This window comes from Pelecanus crispus, chromosome 9 (genome assembly GCF_030463565.1).
Source record: "Pelecanus crispus isolate bPelCri1 chromosome 9, bPelCri1.pri, whole genome shotgun sequence".
Classification (NCBI taxonomy): domain Eukaryota; kingdom Metazoa; phylum Chordata; class Aves; order Pelecaniformes; family Pelecanidae; genus Pelecanus; species Pelecanus crispus.
The window spans coordinates 13816972-13829531 of record NC_134651.1 but is presented as its reverse complement, the minus strand read 5'-3'; the positions used below and the strand labels follow the sequence as shown (position 1 = coordinate 13829531).

Genomic DNA, 12560 nt, shown 5'->3' with positions numbered 1-12560 from the left:
CAGACGACATTGTGGTTCCTGACCTCCCAATGCTACGGGCTACAGCTAAGAGGTCTGTAGAAGTGTCTGTTGTTTTTGCAAAGTTTGAGTCCCTTCAGGAGATTACTCTCACTATTTACTCTGCTGCTATCAGGCTGTGTATTTGCCCCACTGTTCCTAGTCCCGCCAGCTGGGCAAAGTGACCCCACCAGCTCAGTTTATGGATGTACTGATGGGTTTGAGGGGCTGGAATGTTTTAGGATGGCATCGGTCTGTTTGGGAGGGTCTCTCCTTGAGTCCGTGAGTTCATTCCTGAAGCAGGCCGAAAGGAGACTGTAGAGAAGGAACCAGAGAAAAGAAAAAGATGAATGTACAGGACCCTTCACCAGCCACCATGAGAGAAACAGTCACTTTCCACCTTCATGATCACAGTGTGGGCTTTGAAGGAGGGGAAAAGCAGATGTCTTAGCACCTACAGTGAGAGTATGCAACAGGGAGATTTAGAAAGCTGGAAAGCCCCAGGTACAAGTGAATGCTTGGCAAGGAAGAGAAAACTAGTTGATAGGGAAATCTGATTTCTGTGTCCCAGTCTCATGAGTGCAAATGGTGCTCCAATACTGTTCTCGGCAACAAATACAGGAGGAAAAAAGCACTCAGCCAAAGGGGAAAAGGAGAGAAGGTGCTTCCATTGAGCCCGCTTCAAACTTCAATTACTTAAAAGCCAGAAGCTTGTGTTAGGGAGAGAGGATGGTGCCTACTATGAAAGGGCCATAGATTACATCTCAACAAAGCCAGGGCACCCTCTGCACTGAAGTCAAGGGGTCCCCCTGGGGCTATCAGCTGATGTGGAAGGCATTGCACTCTTGGAGACAGCAAAGCAAACACAGCACATCATCATATACCTAATCTCACGCTTTTCTTGCTTACTTTCATCCTGGCAATTTTCTAGTGAGAACACTATCCAAGTGCCTGGAGTTCACAACACATGCAAGCACAGCACTACAAAACCAAACCATGCAAAAATCCACTATTAGCTTCCACACCAAAAATGAGAATAACTAGGTGGAGATATGAAGGATACCTTCCCCACCAGGCCCCTCCCTGTGACAGCAAGCGCCATGATCCTTGCAGCTCCTGTCTCAGCTGGAGCACTCCAGGCACTGGATAGCTCAGCTCTGTCATACCTCACTTTCAAGGTTAATTCCCTCTCCTCTGGATAACGAGCTGTGCTGCCCACTAGACTGAAAGGCAGCCAGTAGGCTGCAACCCTGATATGAGAGAAACATTTGCTGGGCTAATAAGAGCCTGCTGGGACATGACAGCCCTCCTCTTGGTAGGCACTGGAAGACTTTATGAAATCGCTTCAATCATGCTATGGCCAATTCAAATAGAGACTGTTCTGAAAACAGTGCTCAGCAGGGTGAAACTCACCACAGGAAATTTTGTTGAATAAGTAAAAGTGTTTTCTAGTGAAACCCTTAGAGACTGTGCAGATACTCCCTGGGAATATTGATGGTAAATGTATTTCACAGTAGAGTATTGAAGAAACTTTCCCTCCCCAACAAGGCACAGGCCACCTCTGGTATCTCTGGCAGCAGGGATCTTCCAGCAAATCCATGTTTTAAACAATGGTGGCAGACCATGAAAAAGAAGCCTTCTAAATAAATGTGTGTGCTGCTGTTCAACTATGGGCCCCAGGATTTGGCAGTGAAAAAGGAAGAACAGAAACTGCAGCTGAAAAAAAACTTCCCACCTATGATCATGAAGGTATTTGGCATAACAGTAAATAAGAGAAAACCATGCACAAAGGAGCAGAGAGGAGATGAGACAGAGAAAGATTGTGGTCTGGCACAAGGTGGAGCATTTACTATTTCTGGTCATCTTGTGGGACACAAAGCTTTCTGCTTGTCACCAGATTTATCCTTTTTATTGCAGAACAGTAAGACAGTTGCATCTACTGGCCTGCCAAAATGCAATGCTGGGCTGTATGTGCACAAGAGCAATTATAAAGTTGTTTTTCAAAATGACAGATTTATTTTTTTAAAGCTACCTTTCACCCTGATAATCTCTTTCTTGCTTTTCCTACTCTTCAAAAATGATGAAGCTTTCCATGTTGTAGGAATTAAAGGGAAACGTCTTCCCACACACCTAGACAGTTTTTCTGTGTTAACCATTGCTCAGAAAAGTAAACTGAAAAGTCAAGCAATTCCTCCATCAAGGCCTAACTGTGGAGCACATGTGGATGCAGCTCCATTTTGAGAATAAAGAGCCAAAGGTGACTCACAAACATCCTGGCCCCACGGGGCCCTGCTAGGACCTACAGCTTCCTACACCTTCAAACCCGGTCACTGCATATGCACTTTCCTAGCTCCCAGTTTTAACACACACTTTGAATGAAAGCAAGCTGAGACGGAGTTTTGAAAGTACGTCCTTACTTATAAAGTGAAAGGCATTTTCTTTTAAAGCCAGAACAGACCCAACAAAGGAGTCACCATGCTGCTGAGTTTGGCCAGCCTGTCAAGGAAGCAGCAGCAGGACATCTCCCAGCAGCGTGCTGTTCGCTGCACTTGCTTGCATGCAAGGGTGCTTTTACCCAAACCGGTTCCTACAAATTGTCTTCTCTCCCCATGCTCACATCGAGACCTGAAGCTCCTTTATGATTCTTTTTTGGGGTGCAGTTGCATCTACAAGTCTTTTCAGCCTAAATGCCCCTTAGCCCTGAACAGATTCCTTCAGAAATTAGGTCATACCCTGGATTATCAAGGAAAAAGCACCAGAACCCAACTGCACCTAAGAAACTATTGCTTGAACATGCATTTTAGCTCAGAGGACCCTGCTTGATGGCAGGCTGTCATCAGAGACAACTGCAGCAGCTCTGGACAAACATTGAAAGTTATTTTTCTCCCCTCCTGGCATCCTTAAAAGCTCTTAATCTTTCTCCCCAGTATCTGAGCACACTCAGCAGCTGAGAATAATGAGTATATAACTGGACAAGTGCCAGGAGACATGCCGAAAGAAGTTTTATTAAATTAAATGGCTGGACTCATACATGCTGGTCTTAAAGGTAACACAAATACCAACCTCAGTTGCCAGGAACCCATCCTATTGATAGAGGAAGAATGAAAACAGTAATTATGGCAAAGCAATTGTCAGCACCAAGTGAAAGCTGTCATCTGCTGCCGTCCATTTCTGCTTACAAAACTGTTTCTCAGCTGAAATGACTGTAGTTCAGGTGGAGCTTTGAAGACACACAGCTGAGCGCACAAAGGCCACAATGCCTAGCAGCTAATAAATACAAGCTATAGTACATAGAAACAGTGCAGATGACTGATAAAATTTTCATTTTTATTATTATGTGCCTCAAAAGAAAAAAAAAAAAGAGTCCAGAGCTCCTGGATGCTCCAGCCATTTTGGCACAAGGCTTTTTTCACACCTCCACAAGACTCCAGCTGACACTAAAAACACACAGGTCGAAATGTGAACACATGCAGAGATCTGGCAGAAAGCCGTGGTATTGCAGAAGTCCTGAGACAAGGCCAAGGCACCGAAATAAATCCCTACAGGCTCAAGTGGGACTTATGTGGTGCCTTGGCCTCATGCTAACCTCTGCAGAGGAATGAATTATACCCACAGCCTCTTGACGCGTGAGCTTACCAGCAGGAACGCGTGAGATCCTAAGCACTACCGCTGGTGGCTACCTACAGCCCGGGCGGCTATTTTCTGTCACCCGATACAGCAGGTGAAGCAATGCCCATGAATGACACCACTTACGGTCTGTCTGGGAAGTCATTCTCTGACCCAGTCTCTGCAACTGCAAAGCTTTCGGAACGGAGGGGAAAACGGAAACCAGACACTTATTTGGCCCTTCTTCTCCCCATCCTCCTGCCGCTTACACCACCCAAAGTAATCCTGGTACAGCCCTGCCAGCCAAGCTCAGATAGGGACTACATCTGCCCAGATGGAAAGTTTCTCATGCGCAATGCAGAGAGTCACTGACAAAGTACAGTTTTAAAAAACACTTTAAAAGTGCACACGTAGAGTCTTTCTTTAAAGTGCCCCCTAGTCACAAAGCAATTCTTACATGTTTCACCCTTGCTCCCAGACTTTCAGCTTCCCTTTTTATAGCTGAGGAACTTATAGTATTTATACCCCACTGAGACAGCAGCCCTCCAACAGCACCAGAGATGTGCAGCAGTGGGGTCCAAGTGCTTGGCCAAGACAGTGCTCACAGTCCTGGCTTCATGCACTCTTGGCAAGACGCTCAGGTGGACACCCTGGAGAAGGTGTGGAGATGGCTCCATGTTCACTGCTGTTCCCACAGAGCAGATAAGAGAAGAGCACACCGACCCTGCGCTCCCCAGCTTGGGCACGCATGTGCATTGGGTTTCTGTCTGCAGGCTGTTCAACAGCACTGCCTTGCTGTGCCTTGGGCTCTGGCTGGAAGTCAGAAAGGAGGCACTGAGCCTGTCCTCATTAACTCCCGAAGGCCAAAAGGTGAATTGTGTGGGATGAGAGACTAGAGAGGGACCCTGCAAGCAGTCAGGACATGCGCTTGGGGAAGGAGAACTGCTTTGTCCCATTGCGCAGGTCATGAAATCTGAATCTCAAACTCATAATCTCTCAAGTTCTCATCCAGAAACTTGGCTTTGGCCAAACTCCTGGCACCAATTTCTACCAGCTCAGACCAGGGGGTTAACAAACAGCTATGCTCTTGGAAAGGATTTTGCTAACACAGTACTCTACGAGTGCTTGGCCCTCAGTTGAACACCACATCCCTACGAACAACTGTGCAGAAGCCTTCTGTGTCTCTCTCCTCTCTCTCCCTTCACACTGTTCTCACTGAACAGATCACTACACGCACACTCATACTCACTGCTTCTGGAGCAAGTGCTGGTGCTGCTGCTGCTGCTGCTGCCGGTAGGTCTCAATCGTGTGCTGGGGAAGGTACTGCATTAGTTCCAGGGACTCTTTGATCTTTAGTAGCATTTCGTATGTCTCCCGTCCCCTCACCTGGATCATGGGGAAAAGAAAAAAGAGAAAAGAAAAGCTCTAAAGGACTGCATCTACAGTGACAGTCACCTTAGCAAGTTTTAGAATAAAGTCATATAAACAACCAGAGCAGGATGCAGATACTGTGTTTATACTCTATGCATACTCAATAAAACTGCTAAGCCTTGCACTAGAGGTACAGCAGATAATGTTGAAGAGCGATAATCTGACACTGCAGGCTAATGAACGTCCTGGGGTTGTCATCTGGCTCAATGTAAATCTATGCCACCCAAAAGCACTATTCTGATCCAATCTGTTAGACAGAAAGTGTCTTTACCTGCCTCAGATATAAGCAAATGTGGTGCTGAATCTTACATGCCTTGAAGGAAAAGAATACTTGAATTTGGGTATCGGGTTTGGATCTCCCTTATCCTCTAAGCACACCGTGGTTTGTGATTTATCCAACTAGATGTGGTTCATGGGGAAGCAGCTAAATGGCCAGTTACAGATACTTCTTGCTCTTTCTGATCCTACACTTAATACAGTGTATTTCACTTCTCTCACTCCACGATGATGGTAATACATATAAAAGCCACAGAAACATCCACCTTGTCAGCAAGACAACACCCATTAGCTCTAGAGAAAGCTCAAGTGCCACAGACCCAGAAATGAGAGAGGAGGAAACACAGTTAGGTCTCCAAAACAGTGTTTCCACCAGGACAGACAGATTCCTTGGGTTATTCTCATATGCCTTGCACAAGCTACTCTCAGTCAGCAGCTAATGGATCTTTTTCTTTTCCTTTAAATGTCTATTTAAAATAGATAGCTCTGAGGATTAAAAAAAAAAAACAACAATTCCACTTTGCATCCCCATCCTCAGTTCTCTCTGAGGTCTAGGTGAGCAGCTGACTTGCCTGAAGGCACTGAGGAAGATACTAAACACAGGATAAATGCAAAGATAGAGAGAACTCACCGGCAAGTATAAGAGCTCATCATCTGGGGAACGTCTTTTTTTGATAGATGTCATCTGTATGCCATGAGTTCCTTGTCGAAAAGCTGGAATAGAAACCCCAAAAGCATTCCGTTGGGGGGAGGAGGGGAGAAGAAAGAGAAGAAGAAAAAAAAGAAAAAGAAATAAAGAGAAATACAAAAGAGACACATGAAGTGCATGGCCAGCTCAAATCCACAGTGCTCAGAAAGAGTCTTTGCCTAAGCCACTCCAGAACTGCGCTTGCAGCTCCTGACTCCATAAGGCAGACATGACTTTGCAGATGTTGGGTGGCCATACCGATGGGGAAACACATCAGCCAAGGAGCACTGGCTGTATGGCAAAACCCCAGCAAGCCATACCTAGAAGCAGCACTGGCTTTTTGCAGGGAAGACTGTGAGCTTTGGTATTACAGTGCTCACAAGCTGTTGGTAGATCAGTGATCCACAAAGGCAAGGCAACAGGCAGAGAGCATGCAGAATTCACTGTGAAAAGGAAGCCACCCTCCAGTCAGCCTCCTGTTAAAACCTGCTGCCTTGCTGTTCAGCCTAGTGTCGCCACTGAGCATATGCAGAAAACCAAAGCTGGGTTTCCACATCGTGCATGTCTGATGAGTACGTTGCAATCCTTAGAGCACAGAGAGAGGCAACTTGCCAGAGCACCTCCGATGCACAGCAGGGGTTATGTGCAGTCTTAATCTAGATCCCTGTGGCTGGAAGACACATGCCACAGCATGAGACACTGCTAGAACAAGCAGGGAATGACAGCATAGTCCCAAACAAGCAGCAAAGGTTCAAAAAGTGGTTACAGAGTCCCAACCATATACCTTGAAGGTGGCAAATAAACACCCCCTTCAGCCACTGCTGGCAGGGCTAATCTAACACATGCAGCACTGCAAGGGAGCCCATAAACCCAGATTGTCAAATGCTGTTTTGTGAATGCCAGCTCATTTTTCAGTCTGATTCACCCTGGGAGAACAGATGTCTGATGCCCTCCTGCCTCCAAGCCCATGCATAGCACTGCTCCATCCCCATAGCACAAGCACTAGGGTGGCACCTGCACCCGGTGATAGCACAGTCTGCAATCTGCCCAGCTCTGCCAGCTACTTACGGCGCTTCGTACCATCACCATTCTTTGTGCTGTCAGAGACTTGCTGCTTGCGGATGCTGTCCTCATCTGCTTTGCGATCTCTGCCTGGGCAAGCGCAAATGCGGGCTTCGAAACATCGGCGGCCCAAGACTTGCCCACTGGGAAGAGAGATGAGAGGGAATGTCAGCTGTCGGCTGAGATGGGGGCCAGCAGCATCCCTCAACTTCACACCAGACTACGCACAGACAAACCCAAACCTCCCATTTCCCAGTCAGGATGTCCCAGGTGTTGGGCAACTCCCACCTGCAAAGATTTGAAAAATATCCTATGGCCACTTGCGTCAAACTGTCCCTAAGGATACGCAATGCTGCCCTGAGCAGAAAAGGAGCCAGGAGGCCACCTCTGAAGCAGAGGGCTACACTCATGATACACTACTTACTCTCTGGTTTCCAGTGTCACAATGATGAGGATCGGGCGACGGTTCATCCCTCCCACGCAGCTACTGTTACACATGAAGTTGTACAAGACTGTTGTGAACTCCGTACCGACCTGGTGAGACAAAGGGGATGAGCAGAAGAGATGTTGGATGGAAAGCTCTGCTTTTTCCAGGCTCTCCTCTTGTACTTCCACAGCTGTGCTAGAATCAGACTAGCAAAAAATAGGCCCCACCACAAGGCTTCCTTAAAAAAAAAAAAAAATGAGGAACTCCTGCTCTGAAGGGATAAAGAGGGTGTATAACAGCTCATTTCTGACAAAGAGGAAGAAGGATTCATTGTGATGAGGATGGGGAAGGCGCAAGATCCTGACTCCTTTGACTAAGGTTACAACCCCCACCACTTTGTGTTCTGGGTTGCCACCACCCTGAGCTCACAACATACCTGGGGCGGCTCATAGGGGACCAGTACACTCTGCCTCCCAGTAATGGGGTCTTCTACATACTGGGCATGGCTGTTCCCTTCCACCCGGATCAGGTGGCTGGGAGGTGCAATCTGCCCTGCAAGGACAAGGAGACAAAAAACAAGAGACACCATTCAGTGAAGCAAACTCATATGCAGGACACCAAGATCTTCCACTCCACACCTGGCCCCAGAGGTCTGCCAGAGCACACACATGCCTCCCAACCCTTAGAGCATCCCTTCTGCCCACTGCCAGACATGAAACGCAGTGCAATTTTTTCTCAAGCTCACACTGAACACTTGTGAGTAAACTTGAACATGGGCTTCCCAAGATCCCAGACATCAACTGAATGGCAGCTCACAGCAACTCTTTGAGCAGATAAGTCTATGTAGATTTTCACACCAGTTGAAAACCTTTCTTTTCCTCCCCTTAATGTGTACACAAAGCAAATTCCTTCATGTCTCAATCTCTACTCTTCTTCCCATCAACTGCTAGCCCTCTTCTGTTCCCTCCCATCAGTCTTAATACTAAGGAGCTAAAAAAGATTCAAGTAGCAGGAGAAATATGCATTTAATTATCAGTCATCTTGAAAAATCATGCTTGCTTACAGCAGTGGCTCAAGGGAACATGATCTTCTTTAGGCCCTTTTCCAATAATTTAGAAAAATAGTTTCCTTCCTGCAAATTTTCTTCAGTGTTTCTGCAACATACAACTAAATTCTGAGGAGAGAAGTCTGTTATAGGTTCATCCGGAGAATTTGTTTTGTGTTTATCTGTTCATTTCTTACTCAAAATACAACGTATTTCTAGAGAAATAATTATTTCAGAATAAGAACTTACAGTTTTAGTTTTTTTCTTTCTTAAAACTCCATCACCAAAACAGGTATCAACCCTCAAAAAATCCAGTTCTGTCAGAAAAGCACTTTCTGATATTAAAAACTATTTCAAAGTACTACCTCACTCCACTCTGATTTTATACTCCAAAGTCCTTGCTTATTTTTGGGCTTGTCTAGCTGGCTGCATTGTAACCAGCAAAGGGATCCAGGCTCCTGAGACGTCCTGCTAACTGACACCAAGAGGGTTTTTTTACAGTAGGAGATAAATAATGCACGTAGAATAAAACAGATGCTCATCTGAACTTATGTGAACTTAAGTGGCCAAAGCAAAACGGAGCCCAGCCCGTTTGCAGAAAACCCCAGGACATTTTTAAAACAGCTGCTACTTCACTAACATGAGGAGAAGCAAGTAAAAGATTAAAACATTAATACTGAACCAATAGCGTTAAATGTATAGGAAGGTTGCCTACAGTTGAGTCTGGCACTTAGTGTTATCCTGCTAGAGATAAACAGCCCCTCCGTCTTTGAGGCGTGGATTAAGGACTGGAGATGATATTGCATCCTGTTACTAGATCCCTGTCCCAGCGACGTGGAAGCTCATTCCTGGGCACAAGAACAGCTGCTTCTCATTGCGGGAGCAAAAGCAGAGCAGGGAAAGGCTGCCAGAAGGACACTGCCTGCCATGGGGACAAACATCCATCCAACCTGAGCAGGCGTGAGGTTTATTTCAGTACTTTCTTCCCAAGGACGTGCTTGCACAGGGACAGCTAGAGTATAGTGTGAAGCTTCCTGCTAAGCACGGGAAATGAAAAGCTGCACAAGACATTGCAGGGAGGCCTGCTTCCAGTGGGTTTGCTGTGAAGCTGCCGCCAAATCCCCGCAGCGGCCGCTCATCAGCCAAGCAGCTTTGGACAGGGACTGCCAGCAAAGCACTGCCCTCCTTACCCTCGTTGAACTCCCGGCTCAGCTCATGGTTTGGGCAGCGTTTGACCACTTCAGTGACATGTTCAGCTTTCTTGTAGACTGGCATAGCCCTGATGACAGCTCCCTGAGGCGGCGGGGTCATCACTTTGATCTGGATGGGACATGTCTTGGCGATCTGGCAGTACAGCTTTTTCAGTTCGGTGGAATACTGGACAAGGGGAAAAGAGCAAGAGAGAGTCAGGATGTTCAGCTAGAGGTGGAGGCATGCCAGAAGGATGGAAATGGGTTTGCACATGTAGCTGAATGCACCGGCTACTGTATGTGCATTGCATTTGTTCACACATGTCGCGGTTTAGCCCCAGCCAGCAACTAAGCACCATGCAGCCGCTCGCTCACTCCCCCTACCCCAATGGGATGGGGGAGAGAACCGGAGGAGTAAGAGTGAGAAACACTCCTGGGTTGAGATAAGAACAGTTTAATAATTGAAGTAAAATAGTAATGATAATAATAACAATATAATAATGATAATAATAATATACAAAGCAAGTGATGCACAATGCAATTGCTCACCACCTGCCGACCGATACCCAGACAGTTCCCGAGCAGTGGTCGCTGCTCCCTGGCCAACCCCCTCCCCACCCCCCCAGTTTCTATACTGAGCATGACATCATATGGTATGGAATAGCCCTTTGGTCAGTTTGGATCAACTATTCTGGCTGTGCCCCCTCCCAGTTTCTTGTGCACCTGGCAGAGCAGGGGAAGCTGAAAAGTCCTTGAGTAGCATAAGCAGTACTTAGCAACAACTAAAACATCAGCGTGTTATCAGCATTCTTCTACTAAATCCAAAACACAGCACTATGCCTGCTACTAGGAAGAAAATTAACTCTATCCCAGCCGAAACCATGACAACACAACAGCCACACTTCCAGTCAAGCAGCAAAAACCCTAGACCTTTCCCTATCTTAGAATAGCGGAGTATAGATGTACAGCTTAGTTTTCCCAAAGGCAAAAATCTTCAGATAAAGAGCACTGCTTTTACATGAACAAATACAGTCTTTATTTCTCTTGAGCATGTACCCCCTCTTCCAAGGACACACATTACCCACCTAACAAAACAGACGCTATTCACAACACACTGTAAGCCTGGAGGCACTGGAAACCACACACATAAAGTGTTTCATCCTGTTTTGTAAGAAGACCTCCTACTTTTGCAGAGGGATGAAATAAAAACATGAACCTTGGAATTGAACAGTCCTTGAAAGCAAGACCCTGACCAATTTGGGAGTTGTACCAAATCTGATGTTTCAGTCATCTCTTAAAAGCATCTCACACCTCTGCTGACCACCTCTGTAGCAATCTCCACACTTCTCAACTCAAAGCATCATGTCCACAAAAGAGGTAAAAAATAAAATAATAAAGAATAGTTTTTTTTTAAATCACCAAAGCTCAGAAGAGTTGAACAGCCCAAAGACCAGGTCCATGGTGGGACCTAGAGCACAAGCCAGGAGCTGGCTCCAAAAGGGAGGCTGTGACCATCCTGGTGTGTGCAACGAACACCTGGAGCAGAACAAGGTGCTCTTATTCACTGTGCTGATTTGAGCATATTAGATTCCCTCTAAGATGTTCCCCACTAAAGCAGTAACACTGGTGTAGCATTTTCCTGAAGTGTGTTCACATCTGTAAACCTTTACTCAGCAAAACTTCGATGCATGGGCTGAAGTCGTCAGCTTCTGTTCAAAAACCCTCACTGAAATACGGGCACATGCTTAGCAGAAATGGTTGCAAGGAAACTCTTACGTGGTTCAGTACAGTGTACCCTGAACCCTTTTTTCTGGATGTCCCCTGTGAAAGAGACCCTCCAGTCTCCTCTGCTGTACAAGGTTCGTTCAAAATACGGCAGTTTTCATCAATATCCCCCTCCAGAGGCATTCTGTTTTCTCCTGGTGCTCAGACATTCATGAGCGCAGAGCTCTCCCAGTAACTCTAACCACATAACCCACAGGAACTGCTGGCATTTCCCCACTTCCATCTCTTCAGTTTTTGCAGAGAAAGAAAAGTGAAAGCCCCAAGGTGTTTTTTTCTCAAAAAACACCTCTAGCAGCCCTGGCTGATACAGCCCCAGTCCCAACTGTTCAAAAGAGCACCAACAGGTTCATACAGGTCGAGAGCACGATGTGGCCATCCACCCTGCTGGGATGGGAAGAGCCGACACATGCATGGGTGGGTGGCAGGTGACGTGGCAGCAGAAGGTTCAGCTAGCGATATGCAGGGATTATTTCCATTTCAAAGTGTACACATTGGTAACATAGGAAAAACCAAAGTTGGAAGAGAGACACTGGGGAGGGGAGGGGGATTAAAAATAAGCCAAGCTGGTCCCTTCCCTCCTCACTCAACGCCACCCAGCCATATGGCAGAGAAGATGCTACAGGTATTGAAGCTAAGGAAGAAAATTCTTTAAAATGCAAAGGCCAAATTGTGCAATGTATTTTATGTGCCTGCAGGCTAGAGATTAAACCCACAAAGGATTTACCCAGCCTGCGGAAATGGGGAACATGCCAAACAATTACAAAAAAAGTTGCGAAACAGATCTAGATGGTGATTTATCATACATCTTTTTAACCTGAAATTCCTTATTGTTTTTTAATTAAAAAGCAATTCCTTACTGAAGGTAAGAGTGAGCTCACTATGTTGTCTTTTCATCTCAAGTGGCAGGAAAAGTATCACTTCTATTTGAACGAGGAAGAAAATTTAGAAAGCATTGTTTCCCTCAGTACATTGGTTTGGTAATAGCGTTATGAAGGTTTCAAGGACAGAAAGCCTCAAAAATCTCAAAAAACCAACTAATCGCTTGGATGCCTT

At 46.1% G+C, this 12560-nt stretch overlaps 1 protein-coding gene across 3 annotated transcripts in view; it reads right to left on the bottom strand.

Moving 5' to 3' along the window:
• TP63 (tumor protein p63) overlaps window positions 1–12560 on the bottom strand; it is a 106190-nt gene that overhangs the window by 10417 nt on the left and 83213 nt on the right. The window contains exons 4-10 of one of the 3 annotated variants that reach the window (XM_075716036.1): window positions 9723–9909; window positions 7924–8039; window positions 7485–7594; window positions 7067–7203; window positions 5942–6024; window positions 4853–4989; window positions 198–312 (exon numbers count right to left, since the gene is read on the bottom strand). In XM_075716036.1, coding sequence (XP_075572151.1) covers window positions 198–312; window positions 4853–4989; window positions 5942–6024; window positions 7067–7203; window positions 7485–7594; window positions 7924–8039; window positions 9723–9909 — 885 coding nt within the window. Of the gene's footprint in view, window positions 1–197; window positions 313–4852; window positions 4990–5941; window positions 6025–7066; window positions 7204–7484; window positions 7595–7923; window positions 8040–9722; window positions 9910–12560 lie in introns of those variants that run through there. The other 2 variants (XM_075716034.1, XM_075716035.1) reach the window with 2 other exon arrangements.